General features: G+C 40.5%; 1 protein-coding gene and 1 long non-coding RNA gene across 6 annotated transcripts; one reads left to right on the forward strand and one right to left on the reverse strand.

Moving 5' to 3' along the window:
- Window positions 1–142: 142 nt before the first annotated feature.
- LOC115581749 (scavenger receptor cysteine-rich type 1 protein M160-like) lies at window positions 143–26,778 on the forward strand. The gene is made up of 12 exons (XM_030417075.1): window positions 143–188; window positions 1,500–1,532; window positions 10,611–10,895; window positions 11,320–11,634; window positions 12,390–12,674; window positions 14,411–14,725; window positions 14,801–15,085; window positions 17,712–18,026; window positions 18,124–18,408; window positions 25,307–25,630; window positions 26,040–26,125; window positions 26,254–26,778. Exons 1-12 carry the CDS (start codon window positions 146–148, stop codon window positions 26,419–26,421), a joined length of 2,739 nt encoding a protein of 912 aa, XP_030272935.1. The 5' UTR covers window positions 143–145; the 3' UTR covers window positions 26,422–26,778.
- LOC115581750 (uncharacterized) lies at window positions 3,676–5,907 on the reverse strand. 5 transcript variants are annotated; one of them, XR_003984061.1, is made up of 7 exons: window positions 5,800–5,907; window positions 4,963–5,031; window positions 4,786–4,878; window positions 4,590–4,685; window positions 4,261–4,440; window positions 4,013–4,101; window positions 3,676–3,888 (listed from the first exon to the last, which is right to left on the reverse strand). It is a non-coding gene; the product is annotated as an uncharacterized LOC115581750 (long non-coding RNA). The 5 variants fall into 5 exon arrangements; XR_003984062.1 differs by having other exon boundaries at window positions 3,676–4,054; XR_003984060.1 differs by having other exon boundaries at window positions 3,676–4,101.
- Window positions 26,779–26,838: the final 60 nt, after the last annotated feature.

Genomic DNA, 26,838 nt, shown 5'->3' on the forward strand with positions numbered 1-26,838 from the left:
ATCATTTTAAAACTAAAGACGACAAGATAAGATGTTTTCCAGAGAAGCACCACCTCTTCCTGTACATAGACATACCGTGTGGACAGCAAATATGATAATCAGAGCAGAGAGCAGACAGACGGTCAGATAGATCATCCACCTGGCCATGGATGACCTGCTGGTGGTGCTGCTGTTACTGTGGAGCTCAGGTAGGACTCTGCTTCAATGACGATGTGTTATTATTCAGAAATTTGTATAACATTTTGAACACACTCCTCACACACATCACACCACAACATGTTCTTGAGTATTTGTTGCTGTTTAGCCTTTCAAAAAATGCTCACTGCGGTCACAAGCTGTTTGCTCTCTGGATTGTTGCACTCAAGGGTGGGACAAACATTCATTAACAAGGCGGACAAACAACAATCTAACTGCATGAATGCATGGACAAACAACAATCTAACTGCATGAATTATATTTGTTTAAAAAAATGTATTTGACAAAAAATAAGACAAACTCTTTTAATCTGACAGATCACCTACAGCGGTATATTGGAGAAGTTCACACATTCAGTGGTTTAGTTCAAGTTCTGAAATCGTTTTATAAAAGTCCATAATTCTTGGCCTAATTTTACAGTGTATCTGTCAACATTAAAACTGTTCGACGTGACCCCTTATGTATGATATTCTCATCAACATCTGTAAAGATCATCAGCGAGGATGTTTTTACATTCACATTGTTTTTAGGGGTAAAAAATATCAAATAAGTGCATTAAAGGTTGCACAATATTGTAGGGGTGGATGTTCTTACTCCAGAGCTGAATGCTCGACTTTTATCTTTCATTGATTTGCTGATTATTTCCACTTGGTTTTATTAATGACAGACTTGAAATGAAAATGCAAAAGAAAACAGATTTTTTTTCCCCTATTATTTTCTATGAGGCAAAATGAAAGCATGAATCTGAGAAAAAACAGCTCAACCTAGCAACGGAACCACTTCCTGTTATCTATTTTAAAAAAGAGAAGTTTATCAGTGTCCTTATCAACCAGAAGAGATGCAGATGATCAAAAAGCAATACAAATAGTCCACCATGAGACACGAACCGTATGAACTCCTAAAAATATATGTTCAATTATTGTACAATATATTATACAAGGACAGACAGGCTGAGGGTACTGGTTACACTGGGATAGAGGCTGAATGGACTGGTTAAACAAGGCCCCGACACTCCATTTATGATGTAAATTTATAAATGAAATGAAGTTGAATGAGCATACTTCTTAAAATGTTAAGACTATAACTTTAACCCTTTATGAACCAGTCTGCCGACTTGTGTGTTCAAATGTTCATCTCACCTGTAATGAACTGGTAAAATGACTCCAGAGGGCTTCCACTGAAATTTATCTGAGGCCCAAGAACATTTTTCACAAAACAACCTGAGAGTGTTGGTTCGGTCCACAGCTGTCCTCCAATCAAAAAGCTGCTTTATATTGATTTTCCTTTTCTGAATTTCTCCTCAGGACTCCAGACTGAAGGAAAACACACCTCAACAGGTAACTAGAGAAAGAAAAGATAAACAAATAACCACGAAAGTAGGATCAGCAGTCAGGTTTCAGTTTCATATTTTAGCTCCATTATTTTGGACGTGTGAAAACAAAAAGTTAAATTAGTTCAACAAATAAGCATAACAAGATGAAAAGCATGTTACAAAGCATATTCCATTAACAAGCATTGACATGCCCGAAAGGATTAGGAAGCAGCAGTATAAAAGTATTCAATCCTACCCCTTCTCCACAGCTCAGTAATTAACTATAATCAATTTACTTCCATTCACTATAAATACCATATACTCAGTGTTGGGAAGATTACTTTGGAAATGTAGTTGGTTACAATTACAAGTTACCCTGTTGAAAATGTAATAGTAGTGTAACTATTTCAATTACTTTCTCAAAGTAATGTAACTAATTACATTTGATTACATTATGATTACTTTTCTTAATTTTGAATGAAATCTCTCAACTGCTAACTATTTTCACATTTTAAGACCTATAGTGTGATAAACCTTTCAGTTCAAAGGTTTAACCATATATTATGAGTCTGACCTTAGGCCAGTACTGCGAAGGAGGCTCACTTCCTCATTAAATGGAGCGACAACGGGCTGATTTCAGCCAAGAGGAGCAGGTTGTTTTAATGGAGAGAGTATGAGCGATACAAAAAAGCTTGATCACAGCCTGAAGCAACAGTGTTGCTGCAAATATGACAAGAGGAGGCTGATTTTAATTTCTGACAGCTCTACATTGAGCTGCTTTTAAATATGAAGCTTTAGAGCAACAACAACTGTTGTTTTAAACTGTGTTTTATATTGTTTTCATATATTTCACTGATCGCAATTATAAAATGCCAGTGTGTGTTTTATTGAAAGCGAGGCTGGTGTGTGTATGAAAATAGGTTACAGTGGGTTTTTTAGGTGCTGTAGCTACAAGCAAATCTCATGTTGTCTCTGTACAAAGACCTTCTTAAATGTGAGAAAACACAGTAGCCCTACTCAAGATTTGCGTTTGGGCAACACATAACAGGCGAAACAATTAATTTATTCATGGCCACATTAAGTTAAATTAGTGTAAATTAGTAATCTGTCCTGCTGCGAGCGCACAACTTCTTTCAGTGGTGACTGACTGTATATATCTGCGCGATCTCTCCCTCCGTACAAATGCTCCATTCTGATCCAGCTTAACTGGACTTTCAAAGTAAAGGTGACGTCAGCTGTAAATGAGTTAAATAGTGAAACAGCGGCGCTTTTATAACCGATTTTATGATTAAACTCTGAACAGAACCTGGTCGGGACCAGGTCATGAGCTAAGTATAAGTTACCATGGTGATCTAGCCGGGTTAAAAGAGAGCCACCTTTGTAATACAGGGAAGCCTGGCTTCTGTCTGTAGGAAGCACTGCATGAAAAGTGGGATTTTCGGCCCCTTAAACGCCCGGAAATCTCCCTAATTTTCGGCAGTTAACGACAATTTACGAGAAGGATCTAGCTGCAGCCGCAGCCAAGCCAGAGCCGCTCCAAACCACGCCCATTACAAAACACGCCCCCTACAAAACACGCCCATACAACACTACGGTGGCTATGGAGGCCCTGAGCACTTAGAAAGCAAACACAAAGGAAACAAAGCAATAACCAGATCATTTTTAACAACTTTAACGGTTGATTCACAACATTAAATGCTTTTCAATGCAAACAATGTGCTTGAAACAATAAATATATACAAAAATAGAAAGTTAAGTAATAAAAAAAATAAAAGATTGGGATAAAAGATTAATCTGATAAAAGATTAGATAGGCCTGCTAAATCTGGTGCATGCATCTTTTCATTTTTTATATAAGTGACTAATGTATGTGCACAAGGTTATTTTAAACTCAATAAAATAAAATATTTACAGTAATAATAATAATAATTAGTAGTAGTCATTTCGAATAAAATAGGTTGTTTCCACCAGCCGTTTTTCTAAGAGCCACACTGTCACAGAGCTTGGCCTACTACATCAGATGCCATAATAATCACTCTAAGGTGATGATTTCTTATGGGTTAACAGAAAAGACTGCTGGACACAAATAAAATGTATTTATGCATTTATAAATATGACCATACACAGGTCTTTAAAATATGTACCTCAAAACACAAAAGTTGAGACAAATGAATTAGCCAGCAACAACTTTTATTGGCAATAAAATAAAACATTATCATTTCACAGACTATTTTTTAATTCATCCTACATACATACTAAAGCGTCTTCAAAAACTCCTCAGAGTCCAGAGCTCTTCTGAGTTTTTCAGCATATTTTTCTAGTTGCTGTAGAGCCTCCTTGCTCATGTTGTTTGTCATGTAATGAGCCAACAGCCGTTTTTCACTGATGAGACAAAATGGAAGAAAATAGCGATTAGTAAAAGGAAATTAACACGGAAAGGCTGTCATAAACAAGGTAAAAAACAATACTTATAGGTATTAGCACTCTCCTTATGTATGTAGCATACCTCAAGTCATACTGCAGTCAACATTTATACACTTCTGTGGCTCTGTCAATGGAAAATGCATGGACAGCTGAAAGGGCGTGGACTGTTGCCTGTGTCATGAGGTGAACAAAAGGACATCTTTCATTTAGACATTTAAGTTGTCTGTCATGTTGCAGTTAACAAGATATTAACCATAAGTTAAAGACTGACAATAATAACAATTATACAAAACATGTTAATATAATAAATAAAAAAGTTTCATAATTTACCTCTGGCAGAAGCACATCCATAACAAATGCCACGTGATTGTGACACCTGGTTGTCTGTGCTTCAACCAGGCTTGTCAAGAAGCCCAGCACTCTGTCCAGCTGCTCATCCTCCACAAAGAAAATGATCACCCTGCCCTTTGATGTTGCCCATGAGGATGTAACTTTTCATGTGATGACCGCCTGTAAATATATATATTTCTTAGGAGAATGCTCAAAATAAATGTACGAACACTAGGCTAACAGAAAATGTTTCACTTAAATCATTCATTTAACATATTTTGACCAAAATTAGTTACACTATGTGACTTAAATTCCATTTTCAAACTCACTTCAAGATGTTGCAGTAGACCGTTATCCTGAGTGATGAACGTTACATGAAGGTCACTAGTGACTTTTCTATGGTGTTCAGCTTGCTGAGCCCTTTCCTAAAATTTGATCAAACAGCATTCAGATGTTAAACGTAATTATTCTGGTTAAGTATATCAAATAAGATTTGTTGTTTGTTGATCCTTTGCATGTCCTCACCACAAGCCTGTCGAAAGATGCGTCTTCACTCAGGATCCCAACGTCTCTGGTTGTGGTGACCACATCATGTTAGTCCATGCTGTCATTATAGTCCTTAATCAAGACACACAAAGTCATGGCTTAGTGCACAACTGTGAACACTGGATATGTTGTTTTCTTGGGTTAATCTTCACTCACATTAACATGCTCTCTGGGTGGAGAGCTGTAAGGCCTCTTGCTGTACATGTGGTCGATGTCCTGTGGACTCTGAAGAAAGCAAACCATAATTGTGTCAGTTTGATTTATGGGGATCCAGGTAGGATTGACATTTGCACTTAAAATTATCGCACCCCCATTGCAAATTAGGTTTATTGACAAAATGTACAAACTTTCTGCTTTTTACAATAAACAGATCAAACATGAACAATTTAAATGGATTCAAGAATACATCTGTCATTTTTGCAATAAATGTATTTGTATGTCACTTTCTGACATGCACTTCAACGTCACCGTTAATAAATCTCTAGCCAGTACAGTTATTTGAAGTGATATAAAACATGACCCTATTTTTTAATGTTTTTGTGTGTCAAAATAACACATTGATATGTTGAGTTAAATGACAATATTCTGCGTCTACGTGCCGTGTTCCCTCAATACTTCTGTTATCATCCCTTGCTCAGTCATTAATCTGATTTTCATAACGTAAAAGACGACACAAAATGGGTTTGCTTACGCACATTTTCAGTGTATCGGTTTGACGAAATGTGTTGGGTTTTTTTTTACAAATAGTCCGGTGTCTTTGAAAAACAGTCATTAATGCTCTTTCTGCCTGGCAAAAGACGTCTCAAACATTAAATTAAACGTCAACATCTTCCCAATATGTAAACGACCTAACCTGAAACGGCATCTCCATCTTGTCTGCCTACAGGCGCTGCTGACAACTGCGGTTGGCAAACGTACGGTTAAAATGACATTAAGTGTTCAATGTTTACACCTCCTAACCGGGAACTTAAAAATAATATAAATGCGTCTCACCTGAACTGGCATTGCCGTCTTGTCTTGGCTGCTTTTGCCTTCTTCTTCTTCTTCTTTGACTGCTTGCATTTGCTGCTGTGAGTTTAATCGTCCTTCCCGGCCACCGTAGCAACAAGTAGGCGTGGTTTTATGGGGCGTGGTTTGTAGTGGCTTCGGGGGTCGCAGTGGCTGCAGTTGGGTATTATTGGGGCAATTTACCGGCTGTGAACGTGGCGTTTGTCTGTGCCGAAAATTGTCGGAAACGAACCATGACGTCAGCGGAGCTCCCGGAGGTGCGAACGCCTCCAATTTGCATATGAATAGCAGCGAAACCACGCCTGGCCAGAGAATGTGTGGGCTGGCCTGAATATCCTCACTCAGTATTGGATGAAACCACTACTCATAAACAAGCATAATCGCTCGTGATTGGTCACCCTGGGTCATTATAAATGTAAACCCCGGTGGGAATATATATATGTATTATGTTTATATATTTATATGATTTATTCATTCATTTATATTTATGATATCATCAATGACATGAATGAATTTACTGAGGAAAGGAACATTTGCCAGGAAGGAGTTGTTTATTCAAAGAAAGAGTTTTATTAGCACAAACACAGCATGTACAAAGCATAATCTGCCCACACAACAAACGGGAAGCTCACAAGAGGCCCAAAATCCTACAGCACCGAAGTGTCTGTTTTTGCAGACGTCTGTGGTGTGCTGCCCTGTACTTCGGAATCGCCTCTCATGTGACTGCAGTGTGGCACAGAGCTCGGTGAGCTCCCGGCTGCGAAAGGACGGAGGTCGCACAATTCATCCAGACACCCGCCATCTTGTGCCGTCTTCCTCCTCAGACATCAGGTCCATGGCAGCACTTCCAAAGGTCCACCTCATCCTCAGCTAGCACTCTGGCTCGCTTCCAGCAGCTGTAAAAATCATCAATGAAGACGATCAGTACTGCGCGATGCACTGCGTGTGGATACAACACATCTATTATTTAATAGAATAATAGTAGGGCTGCACGATTCTGGAAAAAATGTGAATCACGATTTTTTTGCTTAGAATTGAGATCACGATTTTCTGACACGATTTTTTTCACAAAATGTTTATTGCACTGATGAACTTGAACAAAACAAAAAAAAAATGATAGTATGGCAGATACTACACCTCTGCCAAAGCAATGTTTTTTGTTCATTTCAAGTTCTATCATTGGATGAGAAATTATTTTTACACAAATAAATAAAAAAAAAAATTTAGTCTCCCAAGATGAGAGGGCATCCTTTTATACCTCATGTTGTACAGTGTTTATTGGGGCCGTATCTTAAGCTAGGTGATATGTGATAGCTGCTGTGATCGACTTTCTAAAACGGAGGCATAATTTTCTTCCTTTTCCAAAAGCCGCCTCAGAGGTAGAGGTAAACATGTGACGTGATGTGAAGCCCGACGTTGGGCTGTGAGCAGTTGACAACAAATTTGTCTTCAAAATCAGAGTTTTACATTACACCCCATTGGAGTTTAGAGCTGAGTTCTTAGCGGGGGGGGGGGGCTTTTAATTTGAAAGTAGCGACCGTTCCTAGATTGTGGCTACAACAACAAGCTAACACAACCATACAGCTAGAGATCCAGGAGACGCTAACATCTCCCGGATCTCAGCGGCTGTCCAGTTGCTCATCTAGCAGGCGAGGCGGAAATAAGTGGACCCTCGGAGGCGGCAAATCGGCGGACCAGAACAGACCCCCAATTTGCCGCCCTCTGTCTAAAACCGTGGACCGAGCCGCCAAAAGGACGGGCAGATTGGCGGCTTGCTGCCCCGTCTAAAAACGGCTTCTCACTCACTCCTTCCAAACCCTTGACTGCAGGCGGGCTTCCTCCACTGAATCACGTGTTGTAAAGACGCTTTACCACAGGTTGAGGGCGGAGGCAGCGGCTGTGCTGCGTTTGGGGGCGCTTAAAAAAATCCGGGAGGAAAATAGGTGCATCTGTTTGTGATTCAGCTCGAGATATAAAATGCTTCAGAATCGCTGTGTGTGGAAATGAGATCGCGATTTTTTAACGATTTTTTGTGCAGCCCTAAATAATAGTCACATTGACCAAAAACGGATCTAATCTAATAAATCTTACCCTCTTTGTCCTCGATCGACTCCCGAGCTGAACTCCTCGCAGCTTCTGCCTGCGATGCAAGATCTGGTTGTTTGTTGTCATGCGTACTGTCTCGTAATGTCTTACAGGCAGCTGGAAAACAATTAAAAAGACTGGTATGAGTAAAGAAACGCAAGTCGCAGTAAAATTAAGCGAGGGAGAAAACAGTAACAGTTACTTACACACAATGGCGTCATTATCGGCATCGTGTAACTCTGGACTTGCAGACGTGGCTCCGAGCTAACAGGAGGTCGCGGCCTTTTTATGAGACGAGGTTAGTCTGTGAAAACAAAATGCTCGCAGCGATAAACCTCCGTGTCCCTCTGCGGCAGCGAAGCTCCGTCCGTCGGCGACATTCTTCGTGGCGACCCGGCAAAGCTTCTCCCGTCCGCGCAGACGTCCGCTCGACAATGGCCGGGCCGCTAGCCTAGCTCCTGCTAGCTAGCTTAGCCGAACTTGCTTCGTGTCCATTAAAACACAAACACTTCGACTGCGATGGAGAGTCTAACTCACACACTCACAGCACGTCGTCCGACAACAGTTCACAGTCTGTTAGTGATAAAACACGACACTGACGACACACACAGTCCACTGTCAGCTGCTCGACGCCATTAACTCTCCGCTCCTTCTTCCTCGTCACGCTCCGGTCAACCCGGAAGTGTAAAAACTCTTACAGGTCATGAACTCTCACACGCAATAAGAATTACTTTTCAACTGCTTTTAAAACATTCAGAACCCATGAAATTATAGAAATACTTTTTTTTATTTACATTTTAATATCTTGGTTATCTCAAAATATTTCATGCAAATTTTAACTTCTTAACAACTGGCCTTTTATCTTTAACTTGTTCCCAGGAGAGAGAGAGAGAGAGAGAGAGAGAGAGAGAGAAAATAATAAATAATCTTTTTTACATAACATTGGCCATTGCTAATGACATACACAGTAATTAATCTAGCATACTTTCATCAAATAAATCCATTCAAGCTCAAATATAAGGTCTATAATTAGGCTATACTGAGCCTGATCTATTTATACCAGAGATTTTCTTAAAATGAAGTTAACACCTTTTAGAAAAAGGTCACCTGGGGTAAAACTCCCCCTGCAACCCTGATTTGCATTTGTATAGCTCACAGCATTTTCATTTACATGTTAAAGCCTCCTCTAGAATCAGGGGGAGGGGGTCATTGGGGGACAACTGCCAAGCAAGGCCCACGTAAATTTCCGACAATTTACGTTAGTTTGCAGTGTTGTCTGCAAATTGCCGCGTGCAGCCGCAAACCTGAAATTCCACGTCAATCTACAGTGCCGCATACTGACGAAAATCCCACTTTTCATGCAGTGAAGTGTTTTTTGTATTTCCAGCCCAGGAACATCTTGTGTGCCGCCGACACTGTTGCTGCTGAGTCTGACTGCCGCCGTACGGTTTGTCGGTTGAGTCGAATGGCACATGACCAGAGAGAGCCAATCACAAGCGTCAGTTTTGGAAGGAGGATGTTGATATGAAAAAAAATAAAAACAAATATGAATCCAGGGGGGCGAAAAACTATTTGATAAATCCGAGCTTTTGCGGCGATTTTTCAAATGTAACTTAAGTTGTAATCATTGAAATTGCCAAAAGCAACTGTAATTTAATTACATATTTTCTCCCAGTAATGTAACGGATTACAATTACGTACATTTTGTAATTAAATTACGTAACGTCGTTACATGTAATTCGTTACTCCCCAACACTGCATATACTATATGTAAAATTAATGTATAAATTAGGGCTGTCAAACGATTAATATTTTTAATCGCGATTAATCGCATTTTGTCCCAGTTAACTTGCGATTAATCGCAAATTACTAGCAATTTTTTTGGCGCATTTTTTTCTGTTCTAAATGTACCTTGATGTATTTTTTTCATGTTCTTAATACTTTAAGCAACATAAGAAAGGGCAAATATGCTTGCTTTATGAAAATGTTTATTCAACACTTCAAATCATTCAGGAAAATAAAAGGCTCAAAAAATATCACCTCACCCTAGTGGGATCAAAACATGGTGATGTCTGCTTTTGGTGAGGGGCTGTGGGCTTTCTACATCTGCCATGTGTTTGGCTTGCAAATGATATTTGAGACTCGACGTACTCAATGGCAACTCATTTCATGTCGACAGTACGTGCAGATAACTTTTGTCCTATCGACTCAACCATCTGGCAGTGTTTTGAAAGTGAATTTGCCGTTCATAAGTCCTTTCTCCATTTCCTTTCGCTTTCGCTTTTCAGTCCACCGTGTTTCTCCCGAATGCCAACCCAGCTTCTTCTTCTTCTGATTCCCTTTCTTATTCTTCTGCCACCCTCTGGATCAAGACTACAGGTGCCATCGACTGCCATAAATCAAACGATGCGCATTTTGTTTTTGTTTTTTTAATACAGAGCGTTAATCGCGCATTAAAAAAATAAACGACGTTAAGAGGATGTTGCGTTAACGTGTTAACGTGTTAACTTTGACAGCTCTAGTATAAATATATACAATTTTTCCCTTCAATTTTAACCACCCTCTCTATCAAAAATACATTTCTAAATATTACCTGGTAGTGGTTTGTTTTCTGCTTTCTGCATTTTGATATTCAACCAGGTCAATGAACTTTAAAGCAGGGGAATGTAAAAGCACTGCAATTTACTGATGACTCCCTTGTCTATGTTCAGAACCTGTCAGGTTGGTTGGAGGAAACAGCCGCTGCGCAGGAACACTGGAGGTGAAAGATGGGGAAGAATGGAAACCAGTGGATGACTTTGAGTGGACCCTAAAGACAGCAGCTGTTGTCTGTAGAGAGCTGGACTGTGGCTCTGCTGTTTCTGTAAGACAGAGAGAGGAGTCCTCAAAAAGACCCATATGGTGGATCAGCTCTTTCTGTGTTCAACCTGAATTTTCCGTGAGGGCCTGTGAAAGATCAAGTTACTCTAAAAACGTCCTGACTCTCACCTGTTCAGGTAAGCCCATCGGTGAGATCACATATGACAAAGCTTAGTCTTTTATGTTTTGATAACTGCCATTTACATTTTCATATTGTTCTTTAAAAAAATATCACCAGTTTGACTTTATCACAATGGCTTTTTGCAGGTTAGGGTTGGGCAAGTTCAAGTAGTAGTCACCAAAAATAAATATTTCAGAAAAATACCTGTCTTGATTCAACAATAACCAACAAAAGATAGAAGTTCAGTTTGTTACAAAGTTCAGTGTCTGTAATCTGTCCAGCATTAACCCTCTTCCCAAGCAAATAAATAAAGGATTTTTGCAATGTTGGAATTGTTCTAAGTCTAGTCTGAATCACTGAATTGTTGTTTGATGACATCTTTTTATTTTGTGTCTGCTGTCTTTCATTTCTCTCTGCTTCATCTTCTGTTATCTCTGCAGACTCTGTCAGGCTGGTGAATGGAACTAGTCTGTGCTCAGGCAGACTGGAGGTGAAGTCTGACCAGTCTAACCAGTCGTGGTCCTCAGTGTGTGAAGCTGACTTTGACCAGCAGGATGCAGAGGTGGTCTGTAGGGAGCTCGGCTGTGGGGCTCCTTCCGTCCTCCAGGGGGCGCTCTATGGAGAAGCGGAGGCTCCAATGTGGACCAAAAGGTTCCAGTGTGGAGGCCGTGAGTCTGCTCTCCTGGACTGTAGGAGCTCAAGCTCAACTAGAAACACCTGCTCACCTGGAAAAGCTGTTGGACTCACCTGCTCAGGTAGAAGAGCTGCTTTGATTTAGTTCATTTCTGTTCTGCTGAAACTCACTTTATTAGGTCTTGACCTGCGAGGTCCCTATTGTTTTTCGAATTACCAATTTTTCGTCCCAAATGATTGCATTTTTCACTGCCTGAACATGCCCAAAACTCACCAAACTTGGAATATACGTTTCATAATCTATTGTTGTCCTCAATTTCCACCACTAGGTGGCGCTACAATCAAGGAAAGTGCGTTTTGGCTTATAACTCCCATATACTTTGTCACACATTCAAAAACCTTACATCCACGTGTTCAGTGAATTGTGCTGAATCTCGTGATATAGACCACGTCCATTTCTGCCTACCATTCTTTTCCCGCAAATTCGCCAAATGTCGCAAACCTACTTTTTCAAACTCCAAGGCCATGTCACCGATTTGCACGGAACTTTGCACACAGCATCTGTCGACTCTCCTGACAAAAATTATTAAAAGAATTTTGATATTCGAAACAATACTCAAGTTATTAAATAACAACTTCCTGTACATTTTGCTCAAAACACGAAGTGTTGCATATCTCCATATTGGTCTGTCTGAATGACATGAAACCCAGGTGACTACTTCCCCATGAGCCACTAAAGCTCTGTGAAAGAATTATAAACTTACTTTTTCCAACTCCTCCTAGGCCATTTGACTGATTTGCAAGTAGCATCTGTGCTGCTGCTTGCAGCTTTAATTTTCTTTAATTCTTTATTTATGCCTTTCTTGTTTGTGTTCAGAACCTGTCAGGTTGGTGGGAGGAGACAGTCGCTGTGCAGGAACACTGGAGGTGAAACATCAGGGCCAGTGGAGACCAGTAAGGCACTCTGACTGGAGCCTGAAGACAACAGCTGTTGTCTGTAGAGAGCTGGACTGTGGCTCTGCTGTTTCCGTAAGAGAGAGCATTAGGCCACCAGCCAGTCCTGTGTGGAAAATCAGGTCTTCCTGCTTTCAGTCTGGATATGCTCTGAGGGACTGTGTAAGTCCAGATGTCTCTATCTACTTGTTGGATCTCACCTGTTCAGGTAAGACCATCAGTGACATCCTCTACATTATTATACGCAGAAATATACCCAAGTTGGCATACAGTCACACACCTGTAGAATAACAGTCTCCAGCTGCCATATATTAGCTGTAGGTCAGTTGGAGAAGTTTTAGTTCACCTCCCCTTGAGCAAGGCACCAAACCCCTAACTGCTCTCAGCATCAACTATATAGGAGCTTCATCACTGTGACATTTCTCCACTGATGTATGTGTGTATTTGTGTAATGTTTAAATTCTTCTTCTTACCCTTTAGGTTTGTTTTAATTATCTTCTTACAGGAGTGTTTTGATTCTCCAAATCCATGTTTTGATTTAACTTTCGGTTTTAAGGTCACAACTTGAATCAGTCTTTTTTTTCTTTTTTGTTTTTATTCAGCACTGACAGCTATGCTATTGTCACGATTGACTTTTATGCCCTAACAACTGTCATTTACATTTTCAGATTGTTCTTTTAAAAAGACGTTTTACAACAACAGCTTGACTGTATCCTGGTGGCTTTTTTCAGGTTAGGGTTTGAAAAGTTTGAAAAATATATTTACCAAATATAAATATTCCAGAGTTGAACAAAAAAGGAAATGCCAGCCTTCAATGATTCAACAGTAAACAACAAAAGATAGAAATGTAGTTTGTTACAAATTTCAGTTTCTCTAATCTGTCCAGCATTAACACAGTTCAGTTTTTCCTCCACAATTGAACCCGCTTCTCAAATAAATCAATTCAGGATCTCTGAAACATCTCTGATGCTGTTGGATTTGCCACCGTACCAGCCAGTTGTTGTACACACTATATGTGTCTGAAAGTGCAGGAGGTTTTTTAAAAGAAAAAACAGTCTTTATTTATTTAGGGAGGGTTTATTAAGAGTGATGCTCCTTTTTTCAGGAATGCTCTGATCACATTCACACCCGGAAGCTTTCCGGTACAACAACAGTCTGATCTGTTTGCCACTGAGCAGCTCCTCTGGAGCAGTCAGGCTCGAGTGCACCTCACTGGCAGCAACCTTTAGGCCACTACTGTTGCAGGCTAATGATGAGCTAGCTTTGATGACTGAAGTGTCTATCTTGATCTCGATGAGAATTTAATTGCCAAAATGTAAGGCTCATCTTGAGAATTGTTACACCCCTATATTCTGAACAGATTTTTATTCTGGGTCTCAGAACTTTTCAGAAAGATAAGAGAGAATAAAACTTTGATTTGATTGTACACAGGATAAGTGTTTGGTAGTGCAGCTGTTTTTATTTTTTTAACCTTTATTTATTAAGGGAGGATTTCCCTTTTTAAAATTGTATTGTCATAATGTAAGACTCATATCAATCAATTTTCCATTCAAAATATATTTTCTGAACAGATTTTTATTCTGGGTCTCAGAACTTTTCAGAAAAATAAGAAAGAGTTAAACTTTTTGACTTGTTTGTGTGGAGAGCAAAGATTGTGGCGAACCTGAGAAGAAGGACCAGAACAGAGAAATCTGATGATGATGTTGTGTTATTGTTTGATATCCATTTATGAACACAATTTTAACAGTGAATTTCATGTAAATGTGATGTAACATTACTGTAGCTTGTGGTGTTATAAAGATGGTTTCTGTTATTAATGATTAACAGATGTTGGAATTGTTGTGAGTCCAGTTTGAATCCCTGAATTGTTGGTTGATGACATCTTTTTATTTTGTGTCTGCTGTCTTTCATTTCTCTCTGTTGTGTCTTCTGTTATCTCTGCAGACTCTGTCAGGCTGGTGAATGGAACTAGTCTGTGCTCAGGCAGACTGGAGGTGAAGTCTGACCAGTCTGACCAGTCGTGGTCCTCAGTGTGTGAAGCTGACTTTGACCAGCAGGATGCAGAGGTGGTCTGTAGGGAGCTCGGCTGTGGGGCTCCCTCTGTCCTCCAGGGGGCGCTCTATGGAGAAGTTGAGGCTCCAATGTGGACCAAAGAGTTCCAGTGTGGAGGCCATGAGTCTGCTCTCCTGGACTGTAGGAGCTCAGGCTCAACTAGAAACACCTGCTCACCTGGAAAAGCTGTTGGACTCACCTGCTCAGGTAGAAGAGCTGCAGCTTTGATTTAGTTCATTTCTGTTCTGCTGAAACTCACTTTATTCTCTTGTTTGTGTTCAGAACCTGTCAGGTTGGTGGGAGGAGACAGTCGCTGTGCAGGAACACTGGAGCTGAAACATCAAGGAGAGTGGAGAACAGTGAGTTACTCTGACTGGAGCCTGAAGACAGCAGCTGTTGTCTGTAGAGAGCTGGACTGTGGCTCTGCTGTTTCCGTAAGAGAGAGAAGGGAGTCCTCAGACAGATCTGTGTTGAGGATCAGGTCTAACTGTGTTCAGTCTGGATCTGCTGTGAGGGACTGTGTAACATTTGATTACTCTTCCAAAGTGTTGGATCTCACCTGTTCAGGTAAGACCATCAGTGACATCATCTATGACTTCATCTACACAATAACAACAGTAATCTACTAAGGTTGTCTCACACACACACACACACACACACACACACACACACACACACACACCTGTAGAATAACAGTCTCCAACTGCCATATATCACATTTAGGTCAGATGGAGAAGTTCCAGTTCACCTCCCCTTGAGCAAGACACCAAACCCATAACTGTTGTCAGCATCGACTATATAGGAACTTCATCACTTTCTTCTCCAAATTCAAGATTTGATTGACTTTTGGTGTTAAGGTCAAGATTTAATTTGATCATCCTATTAAAAAAATGAGCTATGAATCAATGAATGAATGAATGAATCCTTTATTTGTTCAGGGAAGGTCCATTGACAGCAAGCTCTCTTTTCCCGTGACGCCCTGAGTACAAAATACATGAAAACATATACACAATATGATCATAAATTACAATTACGAACTGACTGCAGAACATTGAACAATAGGCACTCGAAACTATCTAAAGAAATAAGATGATTTAGCTAAAGAGCACACTGTAAGTCATTCCTCTTCTGAGGGACATAGACCTGAAAAGCAGTCTTCCCCAATTCGGTCCTTACTTTGGGAATGTATAAAATCAAGGACTCTTGTGAACGAGTGTGCAAATTACAAGTTTTAAATGAGATGAAACTGGTGAGACAATCAGGTAAAACATGCAGCAGGGCCTTGCTGATACAAAACATGCAGTGTTGCTCCCTCTTTACAGATAAAGATGGCCATCCAACTTTGTTTTAAAGAACACAGTGATGAGTTCTAAACCCATCACCTGTAATAAAACGAAGTGCAGAATGATACGCTGCATCAAGAGACTTCAAAGTTGAGAGAGCAGCATGCATGTTGACATCAGCATAATCTAGAACAGGTAAAAAAGTGGCCTGAACAAGTTGTTTTCTACATTTTAAAGTAAAACAAGCTCTGTTACAATAAAAAAATGATAATTTACTCTTTAGTTTTTTAGTTAGTTCATAAATATGAATTTTAAAAGACAGTTTATCATCTATCCAGATGCCCAGATATTTGTAATTGGAAACCCTTTCAATAGGAGTCCCATTCAATGTAGAAGTACTGCTGTTTATAAGAGAGGAAGGTGACAATCTTGTGAATAACATGTATTTTGTCTTTTTAGGGTTAATTAGTAATTTGAGGTCAGTCAGAGCTTGCTCTATAATGTGAAAATCAGACTATAGGTTTTTAATAGCTAGATCAGCAGAGTGAGGGACTGAATAGATGATATTTCATTGGCATACAGATGAATTGTACTATTTGCAATTCCAATACTAATCCATTAATATATAGGGTAAATAAAATAGGGCCTAAAATGGATCCTTGAGGAACACCTTTTAATACACCTAAAAAGTCTGACTGATAACCATCAGCTAATACGGCTTGAAATCTGTCTTATAGTTGTCGAACCAGTTAAGGGATTTCCTATCAAAACCAATGGTTTCGAGGCACTTTAAAAGTAATGAGTGGTCCACTGTGTCAAATGCCTTAGAGAGGTCAACAAAAATAGCAGCATAGACTAGTTTATTATCTAAGGCCATGACAATATCATTGACAACTTTAGTTGTTGCTGTCAAAGTGTTGTATGCAGATCTGTAGCCAGACTGATGAAGATTTAAAATGTTAAAAGTAGATACAAACTTTGTCAAAGTTGACTGTTAAAAGTTCTGAGACTATTGTAACGCATAGACTTTAATGATCTGACAGTCTTGCAATTTTCATATTCTTCTTTAAAAAGATATTTTACAACAACAGCTTGACTTTATGCTGGTGTCTTTTTGCAGGTTAGGGTTAGAAAAGTTGAAATAATATTCAACAAAAATAAAGATTCCAGAATTCAACATAAAATATCAGCCTTCAGTGATTCAACGATAAAACAACAAAAGATAGAAATTCAGTTTGTTGCAAAGTTCAGTGTCTAATCTGTCCAGCTAAACCCTCTTCCCAAGCAAATCAATGAAGGATCTTTGGCAATGTTAACACTTTCGTTCACTTCAGTTTCTCCTCCACGAGTGAACCCTCTTCTCAAGACAATCAATTAAGGATCTCTGAAACATCTCCACCACTGTTGGACTTACCTTAGAGACCAGTCAGTTGAACAAGTGTCTGGTAGTGCAGCTGTTTTTATTTTCAACCTATATTTATTCAGGGAGGATTTCACTTTTTAAAATTGTACTGTTGTCATTTAAGACTCATATCACCCAATGTTCCATTCAAATTCGAAAATGTTGTTTTCTATTTTCTGAACAGATTTTTTTACTTGTTTGTGTGGAGAGCAAAGATTGTGGAGAACCTGAGAAGAAGGACCAGAACAGAGAAATCTGATGATGATGTTGTGTTATTGTTTGATATCCATTTATGAACACAATATTAACAGTGAATTTCATGTAAATGTGATGTAACATTACTGTAGCGTTTGGTGTTATAAAGATGGTTTCTGTTGTTAATGATGCACAGATGTTGGAATTGTTCTAAGTCTAGTCTGAATCACTAAATTGTTGTTTGATGACATCTTTTTATTTTGTGTCTGCTGTATTCTATTTCTCTCAGTTTTATCTTCTGTTATCTCTGCAGACTCTGTCAGGCTGGTGAATGGAACTAGTCTGTGCTCAGGCAGACTGGAGGTGAAGTCTGACCAGTCTAACCAGTCGTGGTCCTCAGTGTGTGAAGCTGACTTTGACCAGCAGGATGCAGAGGTGGTCTGTAGGGAGCTCGGCTGTGGGGCTCCTTCCGTCCTCCAGGGGGCGCTCTATGGAGAAGCAGAGGCTCCAATGTGGACCAAAGAGTTCCAGTGTGGAGGCCATGAGTCTGCTCTCCTGGACTGTAGGAGCTCAGGCTCAACTAGAAACACCTGCTCACCTGGAAAAGCTGTTGGACTCACCTGCTCAGGTAGAAGAGCTGCAGCTTTGATTTAGTTCATTTCTGTTCCTCTGAAACTCACTATACTCTTTATTCTTTTACTGATGTCTTTCTTGTTTGTGTTCAGAACCTGTCAGGTTGGTGGGAGGAGACAGTCGCTGTGCAGGAACACTGGAGCTGAAACATCAGGGCCAGTGGAAACCAGTGAGTTACTCTGACTGGAGCCTGAAGACAGCAGCTGTTGTCTGTAGAGAGCTGGACTGTGGCTCTGCTGTTTCCGTAAGAGAGAGAGAGGAGTCCTCAGACAGATCTGTGTGGTGGATCAGGTCTAACTGTGTTCAGTCTGGATCTGCTCTGAGGGACTGTGGAATGTCAGCTGACTTTCCCTTCATCCTGAATCTCACCTGTTTAGGTAAGACATCATCTTCGTAGTTAAAACAGTAATGTACCCAGGTTGGCGAACACACACACACACATTTCTTTTTTATGTATAGGCAAATAGTTGCATCCTGATAATTTTGCCAGGTCTTTTGGTGTATTGATGCCCAAATACTTGAAAGACTGTGTTTGCCATCCTAAGGAGTACCTGCTTGTAATTTCACCTGTAATTACAACGATTCTGTAGTTGTATGGAAGGAGTTGGGTTTTACTGATGTTGATCTTGTATCCTGATCGTTGACCATATTGTTCAAATCATTGCATCAATTTAGGTAGAAAGTGTGTTGGTTGTCCTAGGTAGATCAAGATGTCGTTTTCATAACATGCCAATTTGTGCTCTGTTCCATTAATAGTAATTCCACTGATATCTTCGTTTCAATAAGTTAGGGATATTGTGAGAGACTCAGTGGATTTCATACATACGGTGTTTGTTTCACTTCAGAGAGTTTTGGGATAGGGAGGCAATTGTATTGGGGTGATAGACACACCTCATTTTGTGTTTTCCACGTAATGGTCTCACTGTGTACAGTGTGCCTTACATATTGGGGCCAATACCAAAAAACTAAAAGACAACCCTTTTCAATGTGGCATCAATTTCAACATTCTGTGGGTATAAAAAGCTGGTATTGTCAGTAAGTCATTCCAAGTTCATCATTCAAACAGCCATGAACACACAACGTCACTTAACGGACGAGCAGCACCACCTGGCCATAGCGCGCCTTCGGGTCGGTGGCAGGCAGTCAGATGTTGCTCGTGAACTTGGTGTGTCTCAAAGTGTCATCAGCAGACTTGCATCAAGACACAGAACTACTGGCAGAGTTCGTGACAGACCCAGGAGTGGAGCCCCACGAGTGACAGATCGCAACGGTGACCAGTACCTAAGGACCTATGCACTCAGACATCGTTATGCAACTGCCACACAGCTGCAGGCCCAGTTATGAGATGTGAGGGGTACTAGGGTTTCCAGACAAACCAATCGAAACCGACTCCACCGCTTTGGCTTGAATTCCAGACGACCGTTGCAGGTGACTCCACTGACACCAAGACACCGCCGTGAACATTTGCAGTGGGCACAAGACCATGTGACCTGGACAATGCAGCAGTGGTCTACCGTCCTGTTCACTGATGAGTGTCGGGTCACCTTGCACAGAAATGATGGTCGTCAGCATTGCTGGAGAAGGCGAGGTGAGTGATACGCCGAGGTCAACATGGTCCCCAGGGTTCCCTTTGGTGGAGGAGGTGCAACAGTCTGGGCAGGCATCACCAGTCAGCACAAAACAGATTTGGTTGTTGTAGATGGCTTAGTCACTGCACGTTCTTACCTCAGAGACATCATAGAACCCATCATCATGCCCCAGTTCCGCCAGCACACCCCCAACTTTCTGTTCATGGATGATAATGCTCCACCACATCGTGCCAGAATTGTCACAGCTCGTCTTCAGGAAGTCGGAGTGCCTCATATGGTATGGCCAGCAATGTCCCCTGACCTGAACCCCATAGAGCACGTCTGGGACCAGCTGAAGCAGAGACTGGATGATCGTACCCCACCCCCACGTGACCTGGCAGAGATGCGTGTAGCACTTGTGGAGGAGTGGAACGCATTGCCTCAGAACAACATCATGAGGCTAGTGAGGAGCATGAGACGTCGCTGTCAAGCTGTCATTGCGGCAAATGGTGGAAACACCCGCTACTGACATTGTCAATGTTTGTTATTTGGGGCTATCCTTGTTATTGTTATATATATATATATATATATATATATATATATATATATATATATATAATCCTCAAATTTTCCCGTCAAGATCTCCCCTCTTGTTCGAGGAGTTTATTAGGAATTCTTTCTTTCTTTCTTTCTTTCGAGGAAGTCATACTTCCCAAGGGCGAAAACTCACCAAACTTTACAGAAATGTCCAGCCCCATGCCAGATTTACTTAATTCCAAGGACATGTCGATATTCCTCCTGGGGGTGGGGCCAGTCAAGTCAGAGTGAGGAAGTGGAGGAGAGAGACAGACGAGAGAGAGGCAAAAGACATGAGGGACCATTACTTCATCACACTGAGGGAACAGATTCCACAGAAACAGATATATCTGTTGAGGAGGACACTGGTCAGACGCAAGACTATTCAGATTCATAGTGCATTTGTTTGTTTGGCACTAATATAGTGAGGATGTGTTTGTGTGTGGGGATGGGGGGGTTGTGCCCCTGTAAAGCAGCAGGCCTAGCAATAAGCGTTTAAACTTTAAAAACTTTAAAAATACCTACAAAATCAACAGTACATGCTACAGTTTTGAAACTTTCACCAAACTGTAGCCCCAATACTGCTGAAACTTTAGTCCACTTAAACTCATTACAAATTATGAAGTCCATCACTCAGTTTTTTTCAAAACCTGTAAAACTTATAAAACTCCCACAATTTTTGCTCAATTGTCACCAAACTTGCTAGAGAGCATCTTCAGACCGTCCTCCACAAAACTTGTTTCTCTGATTTTTGATTTATCAAAAATTAAGCCTACAGTGCATCAAAATGTTTGACTGTAAACATGTACTCTCAAATTCTTGCATAATACATTCTCAATCTTCCTGAAAAAAAACCTCAAAAACTGTCATGTAGCTGTCAACCCGCTAGAACTTCACACTTTCAAAAACTGCATTTTTGAGAACATTTTGAATTCTGCTCTCATGGGAGCAACTGGAGTCAATGTAAGAGTGGCATTTTTAAACATCAGATTTTCTCTTATGAAGCAAAACACTTAGAGTTAAAAACAAATCACCAACATGTCCATGCTGTCAAGATGCAATTTATGTATTATCAGATTTTTGTTCAGGTAACAGAATTTCTGACATTTTGACCATTTTTTAAAACCTGCCTTGACAACAGCCGGACAGCCCAGACAGTGACTCCTTGAGTTGACAAATGAAGCTACACAGCTGGTCTCACTTCCAGCCAATTAGCTCAGTGAGTTAGGAGCTAGTTCTTGGTGTCAGGGGTTGTGGGTTTGAGACCCAGCAAGGGTGATGATGATGATGACAGATCAAAATGGCAGATGTCCTCAACATGAAACACAAGACAATTGTCCTGATGGTGGCATCACAGCAAACCTCTAAATTAAATAAAAACAAATAGCTTGTACCGGACCATGGGTGAAAGCTAACCAAATTTTGCATAAAGGTCCAGTCTCATGCCAGATTACCTCAGCTGTAAACCCAAGCCAATAGTCCTGATGGTGGCGCTACAGCAAGCATCTAAAGTTCAAAACATTGAAAATTCATAACAAATCAACCCGCTAGAACTTCACACTTTCATCAAACTGTAGCCCCAATACTATAGAAACTTTTGCACATTGAAACCTATTAAAAATTATGAAGTCCATCACTCTTCACTTTTTTTTAGACTGTAAAACTTATAAAAACCTATCTCCTCCCACAATTTTTGCCTACAGTGCATGAAAATGTTTGACTGTGAACACTACTGTAAACATATACCTGCAAATTGATAAATAAATCTTTAATGTTCATGAAAAATGTTTAGAGTCGTGTTTGACAAATATCAGAATTTTACCTAAAAAACTGAATTTTTGAGAACATTTTGAATTCTGCTCTCATTTGAATAATTGCAGTCAATGCAAGCAGCAATTTTAAACATCAGTTATACCCTTAAGGAGCAAATCAATCATTGTTAAAAACAAATGACCAACATCTCCATGCTGCAAAATTGTATTTTCAGATTTTTGTCTTGATAACTGAATTTTTTACAGTGGTTTCAAATCTGCCTGCACAACAGTGAGTGGCTTACTCAATTTGTGAAGCCACTGTTGTATTGCCACTTGCCAATTAGCTCAGAGCGATAGATGACCGTCTTTGGTTCCAGAAGTTGTGAGTGCAAGCCTCATGTTGTCCAAAATGAACATTGTTGTCAACTGTCTTGTCTTCCTATTTGTTGCTCAGAATTGCCTAAATTTGCCAAAAAATACCCCGGACCCGACCCATCGCTGCACAGCAGCTATAATTTTCTTGTTAGTTTATCACTTTTGTCATCTTGTTTAGCACCTGTTTCGCATTGTGAACGCAGGCTTCCATTTTCTCAATTTGTGTCTCTGTCCCTGCTATTTTTTTGATTAACATTGGTGAGCTCGGATTTAATTTCGTTCAGTTGTTGCATTGTGTCTTAGCGAAAAGTCCCGTATCTCCTCCAGAACTTTTGTTAAACTTGCAGAATCGTAGATTAGCGCTAGTGTTAGTGGTAGTTTCACCATATTGTACTTGCCCAGGTGAGTTGTTCTCTCCATTTGCACGCTCTCCAACGGTGTTTTCTTTGCTTTCATCCTTTTATCCCATTTTTGCCCTACTTGCCAGTTCAGGAGTTATCGCATTTTTTTTATTTGACGGTGTAACAGGGCAAAATTTCTTCAAGGAAGCTGTTAGTTTAGGCTGCCATTCAGTGTGGTGACGTCGCCGGAACCCAGGGGGTGTACAATTTGATTTGACTTTTGATTTTTAAAGTCACAGTTTGATGGAGAGGTTCTTCGTCTTCTTCTTCTTCTTCTTCTTCTTCGTCTTCTTCTTCTTCTTCTTCTTCTTCTTCTTCTTCTTCTTCTTCTTCTTCTTCTCATAAAGATTTGACTTTTTTTATAATTCGTATTTGATTTGAGTTTTCAGAGAGTGATAACACCAGTGGGCTTTCAAAACAAAATGCATATGTATGTATATCTATATCGGTCTAGGGCTGTCATTTGTTACAAAGTTCAGTTTCTCTAATCTGACCTGAGTAAATGCTCTTCCCAGGCAAATCAATAAAGGATATTTGGCAGTGTTATCAGTTTAATTCAGTTTAGTATTCCTCTACAAGTGAAGCCTCTTGTTGAAGAAGTTATTATTTTCAAATTAAGAAACTCTGATGCTTTAAGAGTTACCGTTGTACGGGTGCAATTTTCAACTTTGAAATTCCGACCCCCCTTTTTTCTGAACAGTTTTTGTTCTTGATATCACACCACCTAAGTGGACAGAGATCAGGCAGGTAGGAAAGAAAGCATGTTTTGCATCACTGTCTGGACCAAACGGCGTACCTGTCCAGGTAATATAAGAGCTGTCCCATGATGCTGAAGCCACTGTGGAAACCAACCAGAGTGTCCTGGGAAACCCAATCTATCCCATTGACTTGGAGCAGAGCCATAACCACCTTCATCCCAAAACGGGAAGGTTGCCAGGACATCACCCAGTTACAAGATATTGCCCTGCTTAATGTGGAAGGGAAGATTTTCTGTGGTGATGGTGAGACACAGGACCAACTACATTGACACCAGCGGACAGAATGCTATGGAGCGAGAACAGTAACAGTGAATTTTGCCCTTGAAAATATGGAATTGGCACTGAAACAAATATTTGGTCCTGAAAAAATATTATATTTTGATATTTTTAGTTTTTTATGGGTTTTTCAATAACAATCTTCTGTTTTATTTATTGCAACACTTTCTGTCACACCTAGCTAATAGCTTCCAGGATTTCACCTGAAACTTTCAAACCGCAGGTGCTGGATGTTAAATCTGTTTATCTCTTCTGTTGGGACCCGCAGATGAAGTTGTTTATTGTGGATTTCAAAATGGACTCTGAGCTGAACTCAGTTTCCCAGAATTCCCCAGTTTTCACACCTAGGTGCAAATTCAGCTTTGAGCTACTATTGGGCAGGACCCTCCTCTGACCAGATAGTCAAAACTCCAGCTCCATCCTTTGTTCTCTCTCTTCTCAACTTCTCTCCCCAGGGGGCTGCCTGCCCTCAGTATCTCTTCTTCTGAATGCTTCTGGGCCTAACAGCTGCTGAGAGCTGCAAGCTACATTTCCAGCATGCCTAAAGATCTTCTCCTCACTGCAGTGAAACAAGGTGCTGCTAGTGTGTCAGATCAGTTAGCACCAACAGCTTCGATGCAAAGCTTGAGTGACCAGTTTCCTCCGCCTGCTGTCTTTTATAAGACAACCACATTGTTCAGCATTCGAATTACAACCTTCTCCTGCTTGGCTCATCAACCAAGGAGACACCAGCATCTTTTGTTCGAAGACTGGAAACGTTGAACTTGGCCTAGATAGCACACAGCACAGCATAGCAAGGCTAAGCGCAGGACTTTCATCTCCTGTTGATGTAACGCAGTTGTGTTCAATCTATGTGTTTGTTCACTGTTTTGGTGTTATTGTGATCTCAGGTCAGGTTATTGGTAGTTTCCTTTCTAAATGGCTAATTTGGCGTTAGTTGAATTATGCTTCAAGACTCAGAGACTTGCATGCAACTAACCATCTTCTATAACCTGGCACCACGTCACACCCACATGTGATATCAGTGAGAACATGATGTGAGCACTACCATTGTTTCCACAAACTAATTAATTATTAGTCAATTACAAACTGATAGTTTAGTACCTTATTCTGAGACTGATTTGGTGAATTGGCTAGCTTTCCCCCTCTTCAAGGGTAATGCCCAGAGGTAATCTAATATAAATGGATCTTATTATTTAACATGTCCCACTGACCCCAGTACTCAGACATGGCTGCACTCGATGGCTTAAATTAGTTTGTTCGACCATGACATTAGTTATGATAGCTAACATTAGCTAATGTTCCAGCAGATTTCCCCCCCCCCCCCCCCCCCCCAGAGCAGGATTACATCAATTAAAAAATAAATTTGAATCCAGCACAGTTTTCTGTAATAAAACAACACCAAACACTCTTGAGACAGTATACCATAAATCATATTCAATCTCATTTCAGCAGCATCGATCATTTATTAGACTCAGTGGCTCAAATTATGACCAAATCTGTTTAGAGATGCATTTTGTTGAACAGAGGGAAAATGTGACCTGTCATCACATCTCTATGTTGACAGACCTGCTGATTCTGCCCCAAATCTCTGTTTCCTCCTCGATGGATTGGGTCTCTGACTCCCAGCAGCAGGTGTTCAGGGGCTCCACCTTCACCATCAGATGCTCCATCCAGCCGCAGTACCCCAGAGGCTCCTTCCAGCTTACCTTCACCTCCTCCAACACAGCACACAACTACACCAACCAATTGGCTGTCAATCACTCTGCCCACTTCCTGTTTTCGGCTGCAGAGCCTGCCCACCAAGGAAGCTACAGCTGCGTTTATCATGTCTATGTTTTTTCGTATAACTTTTCCTCCGAGAGCAGTCTGCTGTCTCTCACCGTCTTGGGTAAGCTGAAGCAGAGAAGCTGTTTACATGCAGCTTCAAAAGAGACGTTCAGCTGATAACAGTTTCCATAAATGTTGTTTTCTGAATGACCACTGCCATTGTATTACACTTCATATAGAAACAACCTTCATTTAAGCGTATAAATGTCAACAGCAAATAATAGAAACAGACCATGTTTGGTTTGCTCTCTGAGAACTGAGTGAGTTATTACTCTGATGTGACCAGTCACAAAAGCAGAAGAGCCAAAGTCTTCTCAGACAGGTCATTCCACTTGGCAGCCATCTTAGCAAAGCTGGGTGAATCAAACATCTCCACATTTGAGTGATTTCTGCAGATTTCAAGTCACTCTAATTTCTGCTTAGTGGGAGCTGTCTGACTCTTGATATTGTGTGTCCATGTGTTCGATCAGATCCATTAGTACTCATCATCAGAGTGGTCGTCCTCCTGTTAATGTCTGTGCTGTTGGTGATCACCGCCCTTCATTTGCACTGTAAGGTAATGACAAATCTGTTGTTCGGAGGACTGACTGAGAGCAGCACTCAGAAGCCCTCGGCCTGTGTTTACTGAAGTGAAGAGAGGACCGATGCACCAAGTCATATCTGTTTGCTGTCATGTCTGTTCAGGTCAGGAGAGGGTGGCAGCCAGGCAGACGGGAGAATATTGAGCTGGTTCAGTTTGACCCGTGTGTCTCTGCAGCGGAAGGAGGGCTGGATGAAGAGGAGGAGGCTCTGGAAGCCGAGTCGGACCTCCAAGGAGCTCGATCGGCTGATGCAAATGCAATGAATGATTAAAACATGTACCTGCCAAACAAAGTACAATATTAACTATCAGCTGTTTTCACGCCAAGATAATTTTCATAGGGACATTTGAACTTTGTGCCTTCAGTATTCCCTTCTTGTTGCCATGGATCATTGCTTGTTGTCAGCAAGATATCTTGAAAATGTCATATTTGTTCTTTACATGGTTCGGAAGCAGGACTACAATTAGCTGAAGTTTAGCTTAAAAATAACCAGAATAATATAAATGAGAACAAGCATTCTTACAACTTATTGTTTAATTAAGGATTTTGCTTATTTTTTATGAATTTATTGGATTTTGTGATAGAGAATTTTCATTATGTTTTGATTAAAAGCGACATTTAATGCTTATTTTCAGGTTAATCCTTATATTTTGTGGTAATACTAGAATAGGTTTACAGGCTTTAATGT

The sequence above is a fragment of the Sparus aurata genome, chromosome 5, assembly GCF_900880675.1.
Source record: "Sparus aurata chromosome 5, fSpaAur1.1, whole genome shotgun sequence".
In the NCBI taxonomy this organism is placed as follows: domain Eukaryota; kingdom Metazoa; phylum Chordata; class Actinopteri; order Spariformes; family Sparidae; genus Sparus; species Sparus aurata.

Coding starts and splice junctions, on each gene's coding strand:
- LOC115581749 (XM_030417075.1), top strand. CDS start 146: ATGGATGACCTGCTGGTGGTGCTGCTGTTACTGTGGAGCTCAG. Junction 11,635..12,389: donor TGTTGGACTCACCTGCTCAG/GTAGAAGAGCTG, acceptor GTTTGTGTTCAG/AACCTGTCAGGTTGGTGGGA. Junction 12,675..14,410: donor GTTGGATCTCACCTGTTCAG/GTAAGACCATCA, acceptor TTATCTCTGCAG/ACTCTGTCAGGCTGGTGAAT.